This window comes from Corvus hawaiiensis, chromosome 26 (genome assembly GCF_020740725.1).
Source record: "Corvus hawaiiensis isolate bCorHaw1 chromosome 26, bCorHaw1.pri.cur, whole genome shotgun sequence".
Taxonomy (NCBI): domain Eukaryota; kingdom Metazoa; phylum Chordata; class Aves; order Passeriformes; family Corvidae; genus Corvus; species Corvus hawaiiensis.
The window spans coordinates 42,710,961-42,732,323 of record NC_063238.1 but is presented as its reverse complement, the minus strand read 5'-3'; the positions used below and the strand labels follow the sequence as shown (position 1 = coordinate 42,732,323).

The 21,363-nt window shown below is 42.8% G+C and overlaps 1 protein-coding gene across 12 annotated transcripts in view; it reads left to right on the top strand.

Moving 5' to 3' along the window:
- TSNARE1 (t-SNARE domain containing 1) overlaps window positions 1-21,363 on the top strand; it is a 461,355-nt gene that overhangs the window by 283,950 nt on the left and 156,042 nt on the right. For all 12 annotated transcript variants that reach the window (XM_048286664.1, XM_048286666.1, XM_048286665.1 and 9 more), the window contains one exon: window positions 2,550-2,632. In XM_048286664.1, the coding sequence (XP_048142621.1) occupies window positions 2,550-2,632 (83 nt within the window). The remainder of the gene's footprint in view (window positions 1-2,549; window positions 2,633-21,363) is intronic.

Genomic DNA, 21,363 nt, shown 5'->3' with positions numbered 1-21,363 from the left:
GCAGGCCTGTCCCTCAGTTTACCAAAATGTTGATCTCATCCCCTTAGGATTTTTGTTTTCAAGTTGTACAATAAATTTGTCATCAGAGTCTGAGGGCAGAAAGTTGTTATGGGATTCAGCTTCTTTGAGAAATTCCAGACCCAGGGCTGGGTTATCTCATCTGTTTGGGAACAAAGTCACTGTCCCTTCATCACAAAGCCAAAAGGAAAGGAAAAGGCAGATCCCTCCAGCAGGTTTTTTCAGCCTACTGAGGATGCTACCACCCTTATCTCTCTATCCCCAAGCGAGGTACCTTGGCAAGGAGCCTGAAAGTGGCCAAGGTGAGTCCTGAACCACCACTAGTTCAGCAAACATTCACTGAAATGCCTGTCAGTGACATATTCATCATTGACTTAGTAACATATTGACTTATTGCTTATTTTTTTTGTGATTTGAGCCAAATTCTCTTTCCTCTCCTTGCTTTCCTGTGTTAATCATCAGAAATCTCTAGTTAAATTGCTTTACATATTAATGTCTCATTATTTTAGAGCTTTAGAGCTGGTTTGGTGGGTTTTTTTCGTTTGTTTTAGTTTTTCCCCTGTGCCTCAGGATTACAAGTTGCTTCAAAAAATAGAATTTAAATGGGAGGTTTACTTATTCCAAGGCTGGTATTCGCCCACTGGGAGAATGAGTGAGCAGAAACAGTTCCACCAGGGCCCAACCTCCCTCTGTAAGATCCTTCGACTCATACAGGACAGGTAGCACACATCCTTACTTGGGAAAGCCTGTTCTGGGGAAAACCTGGATGCTGTTTGCAAAAACAGTGCCTAAGGTATGGTTCTCCCATTCCATGGAGCGCTGAGGGGGTGTGCACAGTGTTTAATTTTATCTAACGATGGCAAATCTCCTCAGGCCTCCCTGCAGGCAGCGGAAAGCGCTGGGTTCCTCCAGAGGGCCTTTTAAGGGAGCTAAATTAAGGAGCTTCTATGATTGCCTTCTTCCCCAGGAGAAGCACAGACAGATTACTCTTGTTTTAGAAGGATATATTTAATACATTTCTCCTCTGTAGCTCCTCTCTGCCTAAATGATTAATTTTCTGAGGCCAGTCAGCCTTTAAGAGACGTTGAGCAGTGAAAGGTGTCTGCACTAAGATCCCAAGAAACTTTATACACGAGCAAGTTCTGTTACATTGATTAGGCCCTTGGGGTTTTGCTCTTCTTCTCCTTTGATTGTGGATTTTTGTTTTTTTTTTTTTCTTTTCTTTGCTTTTTTAAAAATTTATTTTATTTTAAGTGCATAATTACATTAACAGACTTTAACACAGTTCCATTTAAAAATGGCAAAACCTGAATGCAATCACTTTCCACAAATTATCTGCAAACTCTCATTTCTTTGTCCACCACAGAAGTGGCAAGATTAATTCCTGTTCTTTCCTTTAGAACCAAAGAATAAATTACTTGAATCTTTTGTGGCATGTCTTAATCCAACCCCCAATACTATTAATTGAAGAATTTCCATTGGTTTTATTAAGGATTTGAGAAATCCCTGGAACATTATTCTCCAATTTCTACCTGAGGTTGAGTTCTCCTGATCATGTTCATGCACTGTGTGGTGTATTTTGTGTTCAAATGCTCCTGGAAACAGACCAAGAGCACCTCCTCTTCCACTGTGGCCAGAAATTATTGGCTGCACATCTCTTGGGGGACAAACTGGTCAAGATTTCCAAGATTTCTGCTGGAAAAACAAACCCTTTTAATGCAGGTTTTATACCATAGGTGTCTTGCTTTCTAAGCATAGTCAAGAGTCAAAGTTAATACTTGTTTTTTGTGGAAGTGGGGACCTTCCAGTTCTGATGTGTAGCTGATAATCTTTCTTTTCCAGTCTCATTTTGATTCCTTGTGGTTCCTCCAGGCTTCCCCCAGTGCCAGACAAACCAATTTAGGGTGAGATTTTCCTTGCTTAATTTTAGATTCCATCAATTTGCCTCAATCTGAGCCAAGTTGCCGCTCCACTGCAGCTTGGAAATGTGGTCCAGGAGTTTGGCCTGTGGTTTGTTTAATCTGATCAACTCCTGGAGAGTGGGAGGAATTGCACACCATGGATTTGTTCTCTGTGATATTGTCTGAGATGATTTGATCAAGAACAGATACCCGGGCATGGTCAATAACCCACATGGACCGGAATGAATCTTATCCCTGAACTCTAATAACGAGATAATTTCAGGTGTCATGTCCCTTCTATAATTTAATCTAGTAAATTTATCAGTCTTGAGCTGCTTTTCGTTGAATTCCCTGTCACTCTTCCCGTCGATTTCAGTGGGAATGGGATGAGAGGTAACCTCCATCCTGTCACAGAACCCATGGAGAGCTGTCAGTCATCCTGCCTCTGACTGATGGGTTGGATGTTCATCAAAATGGGTGTTGGTCCTACTTCCCTGCAGAACTACAGGTCACAAACAAGGGGCTGCTCCTCTCTTTATGCCCATGAATAATTTGCTGAATTGCTGTTGCTGTAAAGCCTTTGGTTTTGGTTTGCACCCTGTAATTATCTTCTATTCTTTTAATTTGCAGATAGCATTGAAGCCAACATTGAGACCTCTTCTTCTAACGTAGAATCAGCCAACGAGCAGTTGGCAAAAGCAAGTCAGCACCAAGTAAGTGGGACTATAAAAACCCTACAAATGCTTTCAGTAATAGTATTTGCAATAAACAAAACACCTGGCAGCTGTGAACCACTGGGCACATGGATTTGTGCTACCTGGAAAGACAATAAAGCATATTCCAAGTAGGAGCTAAACTTTTATATATATATATATATATATATATATATATATATATATATATATATATATATGTATATATATATATGATTAAATTACCGTAGCACAGACAATTTGCTTTAGAGCAGTCATTAAGAGATCTGCATATTAAACAGACATTTCCCAGCAGGAAAGTCAACAATTAGCTACTTTTGTTCTTGGAAAGACACCATAAAAAGCACATCATTTATATGTGCTTTGTTTGGTGTGTTTCCCTATAATCAGGCAACAGTACTTTAGGAAAAGAACTTGAGTTGTCAAACAATATGATGTGGTTGGTGAATAATGGCTGTGGTGGTGTTGGTGTTCAGCACTTTTCAACAGCAGTTTGAGGGATTTTTTTATGAATTGGGTTTTTTTTCTTCATTGGAGCAAGAATAAAACACACACGCACACATACACACAGAGAAACATTAATCTTTTTGAAAACAGCTTGTGCAGAAATAACTCTTCGGTGGTAATTGTTAGTACTTTCCAGGGATGAACGGGGGTGGGGGAATGAACAAAGAAAAACTTATTATCAATTGCATTATGACTGACAGAAAAAAAAAAAACCTGCTAGTTTTCTTTTTTCCTCAAGCATAAATTGGTTATTTTCATGTGCCTGGAGTTTTGACAAAATGTGGCTGAGCTCCAAGAGAGCACATAGTGCCTTTTAGTTGGTCCTTGGGCACAATGGACTCTGAAGCTCTGGGGCAAACCTCCAGACCAAGGGAGTGAGACTCACAGGTGTTTGTTTTACTCTGATGTAATGGAGTGATGTGATTTGAAAATTATCTATAGCTCATTTTCTGGTGAACCATATTGTCCCAATTTTGGGTAATGAGTTTTGTAGAACTTTGATATTGCAGAAAATAAGCGTGGTCTACAGCAAAATCTTGGTTTTTAATGTATATTTATTCAAGATTATGTTTGTCACCCTGCATGTAATCCTGCATTCACTTTGAAAATAACTTGTTACATACCACATGAAGTCTAAAATGAAACTGGAATGAATTTAATACTTGACCTGACTGTAAAGCTGATTGCAAAGCTGCAAATGAGTTAATGATGACTTTGGCTAAAAAGGTCGAAGAGGAGTCAGGCAGAAAATGAATGCAGTACAGTCTAAAGGATCTGCTTTCTTCAGCCAGCAGGAACTGCTGAAAGAGTCTGCCCAGACAGGAGGCCATTTTTCCCTCAAATATGTTCATCAGGATAAAGATATAGCCAGTTTTAGCAAGGCAACCCCTGCTAAGGGCATAAATATAAACTGATTGGTGTACATGAGAAAACAGAGTCTCTCTTGCGCTTGAAATGAGCCCATATAGACAAATATCACTGAGAAAACTTCATCTGCTAACGAAAATATGCAATCCAGATCTCCTGTGGAGCACAGGGAACTCGCCTGTACCCTACTGGGTGTGGATCACCAGACAAACACATGTAAAAATGGCTCGCCCTCTGTCACCTCTTTCATGAGGTTCCCTGGGATGTGACCGGAAAATGAGGCAGCATTTTTGTCACTTTCACTGCTGGCCTGGGGCTGGTCAAATTGCATGTGATGCCTCATGTGTTGTGTGCCATGATATCTGCTCATCTTACACCCGAAGGGACACTGTCCCCATGGTGTGACAGCAAGGGCCCTGATCCCACAGCCCTCAGGGCTGCTGTCGGGAGGAATGTTGATGCCCCTTGCATACATATGGATAATGCAGTGTGAGTACAGGTCACCCTTCCTGGGTGGTTTGCCTGGTTTTGGCTGCTTTGGAAATATCTGGGATGGGTTTGGGAGAGTGATCAGCCAGATGGCCCCATGGGTGAACTGCTTTTAAGGGACCTGCCAGAGCTTTACACACTCTAAATTAAGCCTGTGCTCATCTGTGCTGCTCAGGGATCAGAGGCACAGGCTGTTTCTTAAATCTTACTGAGCAGTTTTCCTCTTTTTGTTAAACTGCTAATTCATGAGTATATTTGCTTGTTACTTATGTTACAGTGTGATTATCCTGTAAACGCAGACTGGCTTACAAACATTGGTTATTTATTACTGTTTATATGTATATAAACGTGTGTGTGTGTGTGTATGCAGTATTTTTATTAGTCTGTGTAGGTTTTTTATTAGTCTGTCAACAAATGTATACATAAATTGAGAAATCAGAAATGTCAACACTGCTGAAACATTCAAGTTTAAGACCTTCTGTGGAACTTAATGGAGGGATTTCTCTCAGGAATAATGATTAAGTGGCTGGTTATTTAATACAATGTTTGGAAGCAATCCATGCAGTCACTTCAACAATACAACCTGGAGAACCAGTCCCAACCTGCACATTAACATAACAAAGCACCAGTAAATAGTTTTTCCTTAGCTACTACAAAATGAAGCATTTAGGTTCCCTGAAATTATAGAAATGTTAAAAAAAAAGTAAATATCTTCGTGCAGGGCTCCTTTGTCTGCATTTTAAATTTGGTAAGGTGCTCCTTCCTCTTGAGATGTGTGTGCTAACAGCAGTGTTTTATTACTTGAAGCGAATTCTCATGTGCCCCATCTAAACTCTAAAAGATTTAGTGGGAGCTGTCAGAGCTTTGGAATAAAGATTTATATATATATACTAGCACATTTTTTTCCTTTCATTTTAAATTATAATTGCAAAATAATTGTTTGTGCTTAAACTTACTTTTAGTACAGGTAGCAGTTAAGCTAGGCCACTGCGTTATCTGTGGGAACACAGGGTCAAAATGCAGATGAAAGCAGTAAGAGTTGAATATTGATACAAGAAGGAGAGGAATAGAGGCCTTTTTCCCTGTTGGTGGCAGAAATGTGACAATTTTACTTTTTTATTCTACTTTCCCTGGAAAATTTGAGTTTGAAAAATGGCTGAGGTGAACAAATCTGGTAGGGAGAAGCCAGTAGAAATTATCTCCTGCACTGGTCTTTTTTCAATGCCTTTCTTTTTGGTGAGGGTCTCATTTCTCTTGGGTCTCAAGCAGGAACGATGACTCTGGCCATTAATAACAATGGCCCAGATTTGCATCTTGAAATTTCCTTGTCCCTGCCCCCAGAGAAAATTATTCATCCCACCTATCTCAAAACATCAATTTTAGCTTGGTGCTTTCTGGAAGAGACGGATTTATCAGACCAAATATGAGTGTGTTTGGTGGTGAAGTGTGTTTAAGTGTCTAAACCTCCTTTCCATGATTCAGAAGAAATTGCTTTCAGCACATCTTATCTCACAGGAGATGTCTGACATAGGTAGGTCTGATGGCTGCCTCTCATGACAGGTCTGTTCTCTCCTTTGTCCATTAAATTCAGATTATATCAATTATAACACAAATATTTCAATGGAAATTTAATCCCATGCCTATCACCTGTCTCTTTATTGGAAAAAAGGGAGTATCTAGACACCCAACCTGCCACTGAGCTTAGTTTAGGTGGGCTGGACATCATACTAAAGGGATGGCTTTTTACTTTTCTCAGTTTGCTCAGAGCTTCCTGCAGATGGATTGAGATGGATTGAGAGGAAGAAAAAGAAACCAATGCAGACTCCATGGGTACACATTAAACCAGTTGCTCTTTTCTTATGCAAAGTTTGGCCTAAGTTCAGCTTGGCCTCACTGACTGAAGGACTCTGTGTGCTGACTGCTGAAGCTAATTTGTTTTAGAAGAGCTGCTTCTGTTGCTCTGATTAATGCTGGTTACTTTCCTTCCCTGTATCCTCTGTGGAAGTCAAGCTAATTTGGATGCACTGGTACTGCAAAAGCAAACAGCAGTTCAGTGACCCACTTGTGTAGTCTAAGAACAATGGGGTTTTTTTCCAGTAAAGAAGCAATTCCTGGGTCTGGCTTTCATGGGTACACAGAGGGGCACTTTGAAGGCTGGAGCTCTAAGGAAAAAAAGCCTCATAAGTCTGTGATATTTGCAGAGATCTTATCGCCTGGGGACCACTGATAAGGGAGTGTCTTCAACTTTCACACAAATAACTCATTGGTATTTTAACAGCAAAAGAAAACTTGAGTTTCAAAAATCACCTTCTCAGAGTCTTTGAAATTTTCTGGCATGGTAGCCCCTCAAAGCACTTGTTACTTATAAATATTGTGACAATGAAGATCATCTCCTCCTCTTCACAATGGATATGCCCTAAGACCTTGTCTTTTGCTGCCATTAAATAATTTTAACCTTAGTTTTATAATTAACAGCCAACTGGCACCATGATATGATGGGATTGCACCCTGACATGTGCAGCAGTCATCCAGTAGCTGCAAAGCCACAGGGGACCAGCATGGTTGGATTATCTTGATGCAAGCGAGCTGCTTAATTTGCTCCTGTCACTTCAAGAAAGACATTGAGGTGCTGAAGCATGTCCAGAGAAGGGTAACAGAACTGGGGAAGGGTCTGGATGATGGAGTGGTTTTGGTCCAAAATACTCATTACTTACTTATTTACCTTCTGTGAGATAAGAATTAGGAGAAAGCAAAGCAGGCACAAAACTTAAAAGAATATGAAGAAGTTTATTAACAGACCTAAAAGAAAGGAAAAAAGTCAGACCACACCTTCAGAACACTTCACTTCCCCCCCCCTTTCTCCCTTCTCCCACTGACGGTGTAAAAAGACAGCCCTTGAGATTTTCAGTCAGTTTACCACTTCTGTAATAACCTTTTTCAGTTCACTTAGGGAGAGGAGTCTCTCTTGCTCATGCTATGGAGACATCTCCACAAGAAGTTCTCTCATGGCTTCAGTATCACAATGAGACAGCCACCCGAGTTGGTTCTCTGCTTTCATGGGAAAGTCCCTTCCCCCGACTTACAGCTTTCCCCACAACTGCTTTCGAGCATCCGGTCTTGAGCTACTGGGGTACAATTTTAAGGCTGAGCTGTTCAGAAACAAAGGTTCTCTTCACCCATCTCTGGAAGCATCTTCATCTCTAGGAATAGAGGCCCTCCCCCTTCCCTGGGAGAAAAAGGGTTCTCATCATCTTCATCTCTAGGACTATCTCTGGGAGCATCTCTAGGAACAGAGGTCTTCTCCTTCCAATTTGGAGCAAGAGTCCTCATCACTTCTATCTCTCCCTGTTCAAACATCTCTTCAAATCACAGCTAATTCAGCATTTGCTTGTTTCAGCACAGGTACTTTTGCTCACAAGTACAGTTTGAATGCTCCACCCCCAACGCTTTAATGAAATTACAATGGGTATTCTGATATATCATAGTCCATCACCATAGCTTTACAACAGAATTTCAGCTTCTAAGCATCTCCTCTTTCTCCTCCCTCAGGGTTTAAGCTGTTCCTTCTTTACTGGCTTTGGTGTCTCTATGGTGTTTTCTTCACCTTCCCTCTTCCTCAGACTTGGGAGAGGATTGATGTCTGCAGGTTTCATCTGTTCTGGAGGGAACTTAGAGCACTAAAAGGGTTAACCTCACCCGGGCCTTGCAGCTGGAGTTCTCTTATCGCTGTTGGTCACATCATCTTTGCTGGACAGCAGGGCAGCCTCAGCTGAATCTTCAGCCGCACTGGAGAGGGGGAAGCCAGGCCACGCTGTCTGCACGTAACAGGGCTGTGGAGGGGCCACGGGTGGAACAGGACCACACGGCTCCAGGATGGCTGTGGCCCGGCCCCGCTGGGCCGCACGGGCCGAGCCCAGGTACCTGTCCCAAGGCCGGAAGCAAGAGAGAGCTTTCCCAGGGTTTGTCCATTCTTAAATGTGGATCACAGAGGTGTGTCAAGCTTTTTTAAGTGGCTTAAAAAATTGTCAATATTCAAACTAGCCAGTTGATAGGTTCTGTCAGGTCATAGAGGAAGCTGCAAGCACCTCTTTGCAAGAGAATCACCTCCGTAGCTATGCTAACCCATGACAATGAGAAGTGGCTGAAGGAGAATTTCTGCATGGAAAGTGTTGTCAAATATTGGAACGGGCTCTCCAGGGACGTAATGGAATCACCATCTCTCAAGATGTTCAAGAAATGACTGGAGCTGGCACTTAGATGACAAGGTGGTGGGCAGTCAAGGGTTGGATTCAATGGGCTTAGAGGTCTTTTCCAACTTAAATGACTCCATAATTCTGTGATTCTGTGATCTCCCAGGACAAGAAAAGGCTGTGTGCTCATACAACAGATTTGTGACAGAGATGCTATGTCACTCTACTGCAAACTCTAAGATGCAAGGTAAACAATCAGCCTCGTGTTGCTGTTTGTCCATGTCTGTCACCGTGGTGAGCGTGGCTGAGTTTGCAGCTCCTCTGGATAATTAGCACTTGGAAGTTTCATTTGGGGGATTACAGAGCTATTCTTTCTCCTGGCAGTTCCTGCTTGTGAAAGTGATGGGAGCTGAATTAAAGCTGCAGTAGGAACCCAGGGCTCTGTAAGGTCTCCAAGCAAAAGCTGTTACTGAAGTGACTTTTTAATTACACGACTGAGCCTTAATCCTCCTCTTCAGAAGAAGAAGGAAACTTTGCCGCCCTCCAGAGTCTTCATGGTTCTGTACCATGAACTCCAGTTAGGAAAAGAAGTCCTACACAAATTGCTTGAATCTCTCAAACCAATTTGCAGACCCTCTCTACTTTCTGTCTCTCAGTCCACAGCAACACATTCACACCAGTTCAGTTCAGGAACCCCTGCCTGGGCTTCCTACTCCGATTGAATTTCTTCAACTTCAAAGCAGTTTCTCCCCCATAGCACTTGTTTAAATTCCACCCCTTCCCTCTCCCATTAAGCCGTATTTTTTTCATTTTTGCTGCCAGTTGCAACCTCCCAGTCCTCCCCTGCTGAAGCATGGCTGCCAGCAACACTGCTGCCTCAAAACATTCCCTTATAATGATCCCAGTAATCTGCTGGTTGCTCAAAACCTCCCACATGAGGATGTTTGCCTGTATTTCCTGTCAGATGTGCCCTGAACATGGTCTGTATTGCTACAGAGCCTTGAAGCAAGTCCTTGCTGCTGCAGGGCTGCCCCTTCCTTCAGGCTCCATCTGTCTTGGCAGCGTGGTCTGGGCAGAAAGCAGATCTGTCTGGGGCAGTGCTTTCTAAAATTAAATTGAATCATAAAATCATTTAGATTGGACAAGACCACTAAGATTATCCAGTCCAACCATTAACCCAGCACTGCCAGGTCCACCATTAAACCATTTCCCTAAGTGACACATCTTGATGTTTTTTAAATGCCTCCAGGGATGGCCACTCAATGAGTTCCCTGGGCAGCCTGTTCCAGTGGTTAACAACCCCTTCAGTAAAGAATTATTTCTCCTAATATCCAATCTAAACATCCCCTGGCACAATTTGAGGCCATTTCCCCTTAACCACTTTTTACCTGGGAGAAGAGACTGACCCCCACCTGGCTACCCCTTCCTTTCAGGGAGTTGCAGAGAGCAATGAGGTCACCGCTGAGCCTCCTTTTCTCCAGGCTGAGCCCCCCCAGCTCCCTCAGCTGCTCCTCACCAGACTTGTGCTCCAGACCTTTCACCAACAGCAGTTGGCTGGTATAAAACTTCTGCCTCCTTTTTTCCTTGCTCACTGGCTCCCTATGAAGGGCAGGCTAAGTTTTCAGATTTAAGAGTGCTTTATTTTGAAGCAGCTTCTGTCTGTGCCTGCTTTTTTACTGTACTTTAATGCAGCCATTTACAAAACAGCTGCTTTCCGTGGGAAGTGGTGTTCAAGTCAGCGCCAGTCCGTGTGATAAATGAACTGTGTGAATGCAGCAACTTAACCTCAGCAAGGTCTGAGCCACAAAATTTATTTAAACCTCTCTTTGTTTTCTGTAAATAATGGATCTGTGTGATCAAATATTTATTAAGAAAGGGGTTGTTTAGAGCTTTTGGATGTCATGAAGTTGGGTGTTCCTGTGTGTAAAGGTAAAATCTTTCAGGCCATTTTTAATCACAGCAGAACATCTCATCATTTGTACCATCCGAAAGGGAGAGATGCCTGATCCAGGTAGTAGCTTAGTCTTTTTTTTTTTCCTTTATTATAAAACACCAACTGTGAAATTTTTGGGAGAAAAAAAATTATCCCCTGTGAGCTCATTTTTCATTTAAGCACAAACCATTCAAGGAAGAAGTGGAAGGGGCACAGGTGGAGAAGGGAAGGAATCCAGAGGAGGAAATGAACATGCTTTGAGGGATGAAGCACCTCTCCTGTGAGGAATTAAGATTGTTCAGCCTGGAGAAGAGAAGGTTCCAGGGTGAACTGACTGTAGCCTTTGAGGTACCTGGAGGGGAATACAGCAAATCTAGAGAGGAACTTTTCCAAGGGCACAGAGTGATAAGATAATGGGGAATGGCTTTAAGCTGAAAGATGGAATGTTTAGATTGGATATTAGGGAGAAATTCTTCCCTGTGAGGGTGGTGAGGCCCTGGCACAGGTTGCCCAGAGAAGCTGTGGCTGCCCCATCCCTGGAAGTGTCCAAGGCCAGGTTGGATGGGGCTTGGAGCAACCTGGGAAAGTGGAAGGTGTCCCTGCCCGTGGCAGAGGGTTGGAACTGGATGATTTTTATGGTTCCTTCTAACCCAAATCATTCTTTGATTCTGTGTGATATGAAAGACTTGAGAGCACATTTAGTGGTGAGCTACTGGTTATCAATCTGTCTTTCTCTGGTGAGAAGATGAGTAGGTAGAACACAGATTTTACTGGCTGTTCACCTTGGTGGAATGCAGCACTGGGACTGTTCCAAGTCAAGATTTAAGAATACCAGTTACACTGCTGGTGGTGGCCTGCATTCAGTATTTCAAAGGCAAGAATTTTCTGTTTGAAAGCTCTGAAAAAGTCTGATCTCTGACAATTCAGAGACAGAAGGAAATCACAGGCTGTCCTTTTGTTTTTCTAATTCATTTGTTTAACAGAATCTCTTTCCAGGGTACAATTTCATTTTGAGGGGCCAGAGATTAAAAAGCAATTTTCCCTAGCTAGCAGCAGCATAAACTAGTGAGTTACATTTCTCTTAATGGCCTCATTTAACAGAGGAGTGAATGGAAATCCTTGGTTACTGACTGGAAAACCACATTTAGACTCATCTTTGTGCCCAGTGGCAGCACATATAATAAATTGCCCTGCTCAAAGGTCAAAGCTTTGAGAAATTGTATTAAACTTACCTCTAAATGGGCTGGGGATACCAAGGAGTTAGGAATATTATCCCTGGAGATGTATACCTAACTGGGATCCATGAAAATGAGGAACAGAATTTAAGTATCCTTGAGCCCCAGCTGTGTAGCCTGAAGTGTTATTGCACTGGGCTGTGAGCTTGTCACATCTCATCAAGCTGCAAAATGGTCAAGCCTAGTCAGTGTTCACACTGGAAACCTCTGCTGAAAATCTGCACATGCAGGCAGCAGTGTTCTCCTGCTCAGTTTTCCTTTCTGGCACAGCAACACTGTCCAGGCAGTGCCACCATTCCTCAAGTATTTCATGTAATGTCACTAAAGTGTCAGTGAGTCAGAGGAGGCCACAAAGATGCTCAGAGGGTTGGAGCTCCTCTGCTCTGAAGCCAGGCTGGGAGAGCTGGGGGTGTCCAGCCTGGAGAAGAGAAGGCTCTGGGGAGACCTTAGAGCCCCTTCCAGTGCCAAAAGGGAATGGACAGGAAACCTGGAGAGGGAATTTTAACAAGGGCCTGGAGTGGCAGGACAAGGGGCGATGGCTTTAAACTGACAAAGGGTTAATTTAGATTAGATATAAGGATGAAATTCTTCTCTATGAGAGTGAAGGCCCTGGCACATATCACCCAGAGAAGTTGTGCCTGTCCCATCCCTGGAAGTGTTCAAGGCCAGGTTGGATGGGGTTTGGAGCAACCCAGGATAGTGGAAGGTATCCCTGCCTGTGGTGGGGGGTTTGGAATGAGATGATCTTTGAAGTCCCTCCCAACCCAAAACCATTGGGTAATTCTAAAGATGCTACACTGGTTTTCAGAGCCACAGTGAAACTAATAATTTCATTGTACTGTGGGGATTTATATTCCGATTTCTGTGTCTTGATTTTTAACTTGATTTACTTGATGAGCACCAGTTTAACAGTTCATCTTTCCATAGGGACAGTTCAGGGACCTGCAGTCAGTATTGCATCATCTCATCAGACTTGGTAGTTAAAATTTAGGCAGCTGGAAGAAGACAGGCTGAGCTTTCTTTCCCATGCCTCTTGAAGTTTGCTCATCCTGATTCTCTTGGACATTGTACCTCAGTGTCTGTGATGAACAGTGCCTGGGAGGTGAACATTTTGCTTTCATGCCGATAGACAAGTACCTTCAAAAAAGAACTTTGCTGGACAGAGAGAGTTTGACTTTTTTGCCTAAAAACTAATATTTAGTATCCTTTTGTGCTGAGTCGGGAATCCTGCTGCCTTTCTGGCTTCTGCTATGGCAGGCTGTTGTTCCTCCCCAAATCACATGTCACCTGTGCCAGCTGTGTTTAAATGTTGCAGAGAACCTGGGGCATCTCCAACCGTCAGGAAGTAGCTGAGAAAGTAAATGCTTATTCCCCTGTTGTGCTTTAATAACTGTATTGATCATGAAGGGAAAATGATACGTAAGGAGAAAAAAGTTACAGAAAATGAAATTGCTTTTATTTCCATTTTGACAAAGCCTGGAAGCACTTTAATCAAAGGTCTTTTCCATATTCCTGAAAGAAATGACAGGCTTGGTAGGACACCTTTGTAGCAGAGCTCTCGGGTCATGGCCTGGCGCTATCAGAAGTGGAGAATGGGAATTGTTACGTTCAACTTGTGCTCAAGAGGAGAAAAGAGAGTCAATTATAGTCCTTCTAAATCTGACTTCAGCAACACGCAAAGCTCTTGAAAACATTTTGAAATGTGGAATGAAAAGCAAGGAGTTCTGCATGGGGTGGGACAATTTGGGATTTCATTTCACTTTGAAAGAGTCATTGCATATCTCTCTTTGTGAGGAGAAAGGATTTCCTTAGACAATGGAACACTTGACTTCCTGGCCTTCAGAGAAATATTTTCTACAATTCTATCACATGAGGGTTGTCCTTCTTTGGAAGATTCATAGGAGAGGAGGAACTGCTGGGCCACAGCTTGCTTTTGTATGGCCAACTCTGATGTCCCTTAATTTTTTTCTACATCACACCCTGTTATGAGTTCAGGATTGGCAGCTCAAGCCTTTGACAAGATTCAGTCATTCCTATATTCCATACTGGGGAATTAAGGGATTAAGGTTTTCTGTGGAATGAATTTAGGAGACTAGGAAACATGTACAAGAACCGGCTCCTCTTCATAAAGCACAACTTCATTACTACTTTTTTTTAAGATGACTCTAGGAAAAACAATTTACATGGTGGGTCAAAAATTCATTATGATTTTTATGTCATGGTAAATGCTGCATTTGATCCATTTTTAGTGGGTTTGGGTATATTCTTCATAGTGTTCCTTTTCTGCCTAGTGAGCCACAATGTATCATTCTTCCTTTTTACAGACATCAATGCTCTCCATTTACGAGAAACAATTCTTGCATCAGTTATTTTTACTGTAGAAGACATTTTTCTTACATAGACCTGAAACATATAAAAAGTAAAATAAACTCTATTTGTATTTATCTTTCCTCTTTAGAGTCCGTCCCAGTGGATATTACCCTCTTCCTGAAACACTTTTTTTTTGGTTAAGAGTTTAAAGAAAAGGGAATAATCTGTAACTTCAGGCTTTCACTGATGTCAAAGGCAAATGAATGGAAGGAGAATAGAGCTTTATCCACTATACAGATCACATTTGCTGATTTAATAGGACTGGGTAGAATTCATGAGCATGCAGGTAAGTTTACTTTTTTCTAAGCAGAGAAATCTTAAATTCTACTCACAGTCTCCAACCTTTCCCTGACTCTTCCCAGATGTGTCTTTGAAAGGGTTTATTATTGAATACTGAGGAGTATAAGGATTCATAAGGATGCTAATCTTGATCCAGTTTGAGAGGTTGTAATCTTGGTAATACTAAGCCATGTTTCTCCCCATCCAGACAAGATTTAAATAGATCTGAAACTAGTGAAGAAACAATTAAACCTAATTTTTGGTGACTGTCAGCATGGCTTCCTTAAATCTCAAGCAGAAGAAAATCTAAGTGCTGCTTCTCTTTGCCACAAGCAACGAACATGAACATGGAATTCATTACAGCTCAGCTGATGCATGAGGTGAGATCCACCTCAACTGACTTTGGGTGTATCCAAATTAGGAATTCATCACTGGCTGTGCTGCCCAGGTACCCTACATCCTCACTAGAGATCTAGGAAGCATTTTGGTTTGATATGGCCACTGAAAGATGGGATCAGTGATTGGGGTCTGTTACAGCCTCAGACATGGCCTGTGCCATATCCCCCAGGTCCGTGCGGATGTGCCAGTTCCCACAGGGCATCTCATACCCAGATGTTTGTGTTTAGGTGGGAGTGAGCCACACTGAGTTGGAGAGATCCCATTGCAGGGCAGTTTATTATGCCTGGGTTGAGAACATAAGCTTTAGTTTCCTCAAAAACAAATTCTCTAATTAATTTGACTTTAATGCAGCTTTAATTAATTTAATTCTCTATTAAATTAATTAATCCTAATGTGGCTTTTGTGTGAGTCTTCATTACATTAGAATAGGCCACTTTAATCTTCTGTCTGGTGCTGGGCACTCACTTTGAGGCATGGGGCAGGTACTGAGGGCATGGGAAAGCAGCAGGAGTGATCCAAGAGCTGCCAAGCCAGGCTGCAGAGGAGAGATTACAGAAAGAGTTGCTTTAGCTAAAAGATAGAGTTGAATATAAAGGTCTCTTGGTACATAAAAGTCTGCTGCAAAGAGGAAAAGAACAATCACTAGTTTTTTGTTTATTACAGTTGGGAAGAACAAGAAGTAATGGACTTAAGCTGCAGCAAGGAAGAATCAGGGTTGATATTAAGAAAAGCTGTATAATGATAAGGAGATTGAAATACTTTCTGGGGAGATTTTAGAGTCTCTAGCACTGGGTATCTGTAGCAGTATCTAGTGAAACATATTTCAGGAGTGGTGTTTGTATAATTGCTTTTACTGTTGCCTGTCAGATCACGCTGCAAAGTCCAATGTAAACAGGACACGTTCATATTGTATCACAAACCATCGTTATCTAATCAGAAAATGCTGCAGTTGTGAATCATTCTTTGATTTTCATTCCCATCCTCTCCTCCTCGCCTGCCTTCTCCCCTCCAAAGAAATGTGTTTGGAAACTGCTTTAGGGACCAAAATCGCTGATTTAGTTTGACAAAGGTGATGAGACTCAGCATCTTCTGTCACCTTCTGTTGCTTAGACTGGCTTTTGGGGACAAGTCCTAGAATCACAGGATGGCTTTGGTTGCAAGGGACCTTAAAAATCATCCAGTTCCAAACCCCTGCCATGGACAGGGACACCTTCCACTATCCCAGGTTGCTCCAAGCCCCATCCAGCCTGGCCTTGGACACTTCCAGGGATCCAGGGGCAGCCACAGCTTCTCTGGGCAACCTGTGCCAGGGCCTCACCACCCTCACAGGGAAGAATTTCTTCCTAATACCTAATCTACATCTATCCTACTTCATCTTAAAGCCATTGAATCCCATAAATCACTTTATCCAAGTATTTTCTACATGGCTTCCAGGTGTCCCAGATTTGTTCTTCAAATTATTTCCACAGAATTGCAGTCAATACAATCATGGTGTGTGTCCTCAGTAGTCCTTTGGATGAGGCAGCTGAGCCACACAATCATTGATTTGACATTTGTGGGAGCTGGGCTGGCACTGTATCCTCCTTTAAGGGTAACAGATAATCACCACATTTCACTTTAACAAGCTGTTGGAATTCTGAGTTCTGGTTATGTTTGATTAGCATCAGGGCTGGAAATAAGGAGGATTTATAGCAAGAGGGAAAATGAATGTGATGGTAGAATTCAGGAGGGAATATATCCCCGCTGCTGAATAAAATAAGGCCGGGGGCTGTCCTGTGAATCCAAGGCCTGGTTATGTCCTCATGATTAAATTATGAAAGAGAAACACAGAATGGTTTGGGTTGAAAGTGACCTTTAAACATCATCTAATCCAACCTCCTGCAACAAGCAGGGACATCTCCCATGCGGAAAGAGGACAGCATCCAGACACTCCGCTGGGAATGGTCACTGCCACATGCTACATGGGACCTGGGTCATTCCTTGGAAGAACAGGACAAAGCTGCACCCAAAAGGATGCATGGATGATGAAGAGCCACCATTTGTGCCTCTGCCTCATCCCTCTTTGATATATGAGTACAGAAGCAGCTGCTTTCTGCCAAAGTTTGTGCACAGACACTCTCTGCTTATCCTCCCCTTGCCCCAGGGTTTTGTATGACCATGATTTAGGCCAGGTCTGATACACACCCCTCTGCATCCTTGGATTACAGAGCTGTGAGGTGCCTGTATGGGAGCAGCACCTCTTTGACTGGCAGATACATTGAAATTCCAGTCCCTTGCTCTTCGTCCCTGCCTGAGCTGTGCCATTACTCTGCCCTCCTTGCCCATGCACTCTGCTGAACCCGACCCAGATCACTCATTTATCTCTCTGTCTTGGCCTTGCATCTCCTTTATTTCCTCTCTGGAGATCCCTGACCCTTGGGCTGACCCTGATTTCTGTCACTGGATCTGCTCTGCTCTTGCTTGGGTGCTGTGGGACTGAGCCCTCAGTGGTGAGGGTGCTGCCCCAGCTCCCCTTCCTGTCACCCCATCTCCTGGTTTGCCCTCCCTGGAAGAGCAGCTTGGGCTTGAAGCTCCCTGGCAACTCAAAATAAAAATTCTCTTAGGGATGCATAAACTTACTCATCACTTCAAATGGTTTTTGAGAAAGCTGAGCCCAGTGTTCACCAGCTCTGGTAGTTGTGCTGTGAGTCACAAGAAACCTAAATTTTATTTCTGATGGTGCAGTCAGAGATGACCTTTGTGTGCTCATTGTTTGATTCAGTGCTTTTTCACTTTGTTTTTTTCTCTGTTGGTTTTTTGGGGATGTATTTACAAAGAGAAGAAACCTTTTTTGACCCATTGACTTTGAAATAGCTGCAGTGTGATCAGTGAGGATATTGAGTAGCTGTTTTACTACTCATGGTACTTTTCCATGGCCAAAAGGAATTCTTAGTTTGATAAGACAGGGGTTTTTTGGTGCTAAAAGAGATAATAGAGACAAAATGAAGAGGGGACTGAAGTGCTACTTGGACCCTTGGGCTCCGATAGAGACTAATCCTGAATAACACATGGAAACAAATCTTTTCCACCATGATCACAAAGGTGATGGTCATTAATTGTCTGAAAGCCTCTATAAATGGCAACTAGAATTCACAACTTTTAGGAACAGATATGCTGGAGGACAAAAGTGGGATGACGTATTTCTGTATCTACCTGGAAATTCATTGTAGAGGGAAAAAGAATGCTGAATATAGGTACTGCTTGCATAAAGCCAAATTGTGTTGGCAGGGAAGACATTGAATTCTGGGTATTGCATTTAGAGAGGATTTAAACATAGCAGAGGATCAGCAGCAAGCCATAAATTAAGACCTGAAAGTCCAAGGATTTGGAAATGAGAGCAGCATGCCCAAGACCAGGCAGCAGATTGATCTGTGCAGCAGGAAATGAGAGCACAGAGAAATACAAAGGAGCAGAAGGATATGAGAGACAAAGTTGAGCTTAATTTTTAATTTTTTTTTTTTTTAATTTAAGTTTCTCTCTGAATACTTGGAGTGCTTTCCTGCATGCAGCAAAAGAGCCAGCGAGTCACAGCCTTCTTTTGGAGTCATTGCCATGAATCTGGAGAATCATTGTGGAATTGGGGCAGGAATAATCTGGTAGAAAGAAAGCACTCTGACCCCACTCTGACCATGCTGCTTCTGCACCAGCTGAGGGACGTTGTCTGCTCTCTCTCCCCAGCCCCAGATGTAGTGAAATGCCTGCATTGTCTGCTGGCTGCGGCCCTCAGCCTGCTGCATCCATGACCATTGCCATAAACACCCAGTGGATACCAGGAACTGGATTACTTCTCCAACAGGAATCCCGGCCTTTCTCAGCAGCACTGCCTTCAGCAACAGGCAGTGTGGGTGTTGTTTTATTGCTTTACTCTGGTCTTCCTTGCCTTTTAGCATCCAAAGCTAATTAGGATTGAACAATAGAAAGAGATTAGTGAACGCGTGTTCTCGAGCAGATCATAAAATTCTGGTGTACCTGCTTTGTTTGCACAAATGAATAAAGCATTGACCCCTGTGTAGCCATCCACAGATGGTTCTTCAGAGAGAAACAAGCATAAACTTGTAAAGCTTTGCCTCACAGATGGGGTTTTGTGGTCCATCTCCTAAATGCAGTTCCAATCCTTGAAGACCTGGTAAGGAGCCAGCAGACTCTTTTCATAATAAAAGCAAAACAAAATCATTTCAGATCGATTGATGGAGAGCAATAAGAAAAGGACTCACCTCCAGAAGGTGGAAGGGAAGACTTATTTTTCACAGAATCTCAGAGTCACTGAGGTTGGAAAAGACCTCCAAGACCACTGAGTCCAACCTTTGGCTGATCACCACCTTGCCCAATAAACCATATCGGAAAGTGCCGCATCTGCTCCTCTTTTGAACACTTCCAGGGATGGTGACTCCACCACCTCCATGGGCAGCCTGTTCCAGTATTTAACCCTCTTTCAGTGAAGACTTTTTTCCTGATATCCAACCTGAACCTTCTCTGGCACAACTTGAGGCTATTTTCCATTGTCTTGTCACTAACTGCCTGGGAGAAAAGGCTGATCCCAAGTTGTTGAACCTACCTGGAGCAAGATGAAAGATGGGGAGGGGTATGTCAGGGGTAGAGCAGCATCAGGAAATCATCTGAGTAGCCTGAAAAATCTGTGTAACTGCAACTGTAACAACACACCAGACAACAACTTTTATTAAAAAGAGCTTCAGCTCAAGTCCCCAAAGCACCCCAACCTCAGAATGACAGAATTAAATAGGTTGGAAAAGACTTCTGAGATCTTCAAATCCAACCTATCACAAAACACCATCTTGTCAACCAGACAATGACACTGAGTGCCTGGGCGGCCCATTCCAATATCTGATCGCCCTTTCAGTAAAGAAGTTCCTCCTAATGTCCAACCTAAACCTCCCCTGGCACAGCTTAAGACCGTGTCCCCTTGCCCTGTCACTGGTTGCCTGGGAGAAGAGACCAACCCACACCTGGCTACATCCTCATTTCAGGGGGTTGTAGAGAGTGATAAGTCCCCTGTGAGCCTCTTTTTCCCCAGCATAAAGCTTCTGTGGCTCCCTGCAGGTTCATGAAGTCTGTCAGCATGCTGAGTACATTTATGTGCGGTTAAGCTGCACCCTGAGCTGGGTCTGGCTTGACACCTTGCTAACAAAGTGTGCTGGAACTTGAAAGCACCATCAGATGTCAACCTGGGAAAAGCTGTAGATCGATTCAGTTCTGCTGTGGCAGTGCAATACATTATTTTTTCCCAGTGTAGATGTCCCTGCTGGCAGTGACTGCTGGCAAAACAGGGTCTGCAGCACTAAATGGATAAATGGATGTCTACACCCCAGAGGTGACAGGTGCAGGGAAGTTCCTACTGCTCCTGTGTTGCCATGGAATGTCCATGCTGGATGTGATTGACAGTAAAGAAAACACAGAACTTTCAACCAAAACCAAGATTTACTTTAACTGCATTTTTCTCAATTTCCTTTCAATCACCAAAAACGTTTAATTTCAAATTTCCTGGCACTTTCCTTGTGATAATCATAGAATGGTTAAGGTTGGAAGGAACCTTAAGGATCATCTAGTTCAATCCCCCTGCCATCAACATGGTCTTAATCACTCTTTTTTAGATTGTATTTGTATTTATGCTCTGTTCTGTAGATACCTGGGGGAGGACTGTACTGCAAAGCCCATCACCAACATCTGGCCCTGTGTCACCTCCAGCTGGGAATGGTTCAGCAGTACTCCAGTATTGTTGGTCTCATTTCATTGTAGTTGATTTGGTTTTTCTGTATTTTAAAGAAAAATATGAGAATTTTCTATACTCCTGTGAGAATTTTTCTTCACTCCTCTCTGTCAGACTGATCAATTGCTTGAATGGCTTTTTGAGGGTGTATTTTTTTGTGAAGCATTAAATGTCCCCTGCCAGGATGTTAGTCTAACATTGACTTCACTAATTACTAAAACAAACATCTCTTTTTTATGGGATTTTTTGCTATTTATTAATTAACCTGTCTCCCTAGGCTATATTTCCTCCCAGTCTTTTCCCAAACATTCCACCTGTAGCTGATCTTTCTTACCAACCTTTTGGTAAGTGTGGATGCTCCCCTCCAAACTCATTTGTCTACATGCAAAGCAAGTCAATCTGTGACCCCTTGACTCTCAAAATGAAAGCAGAAGGAAGCAGAAAGTCCAGTTTGGAATGGAGGCAGCAGATGAAGAACAAACAGCACCACAGATTGGGATGCTTCCCACCACACAAACCAACAGGGTTGGTTGTTGATGCACAAACACAGATTTAAGCAGTGTGATAGAAATCTTCCTCAAATCTGAAATAACTGTGCCCCACAAATGTTGAATTATTTGTCTTCCTTGCATTTACATTAATGTTGTAGTCAAGGCTTAGCCATCTCTTCCTTCACCAGCACAAGGGAGGAGAGCATG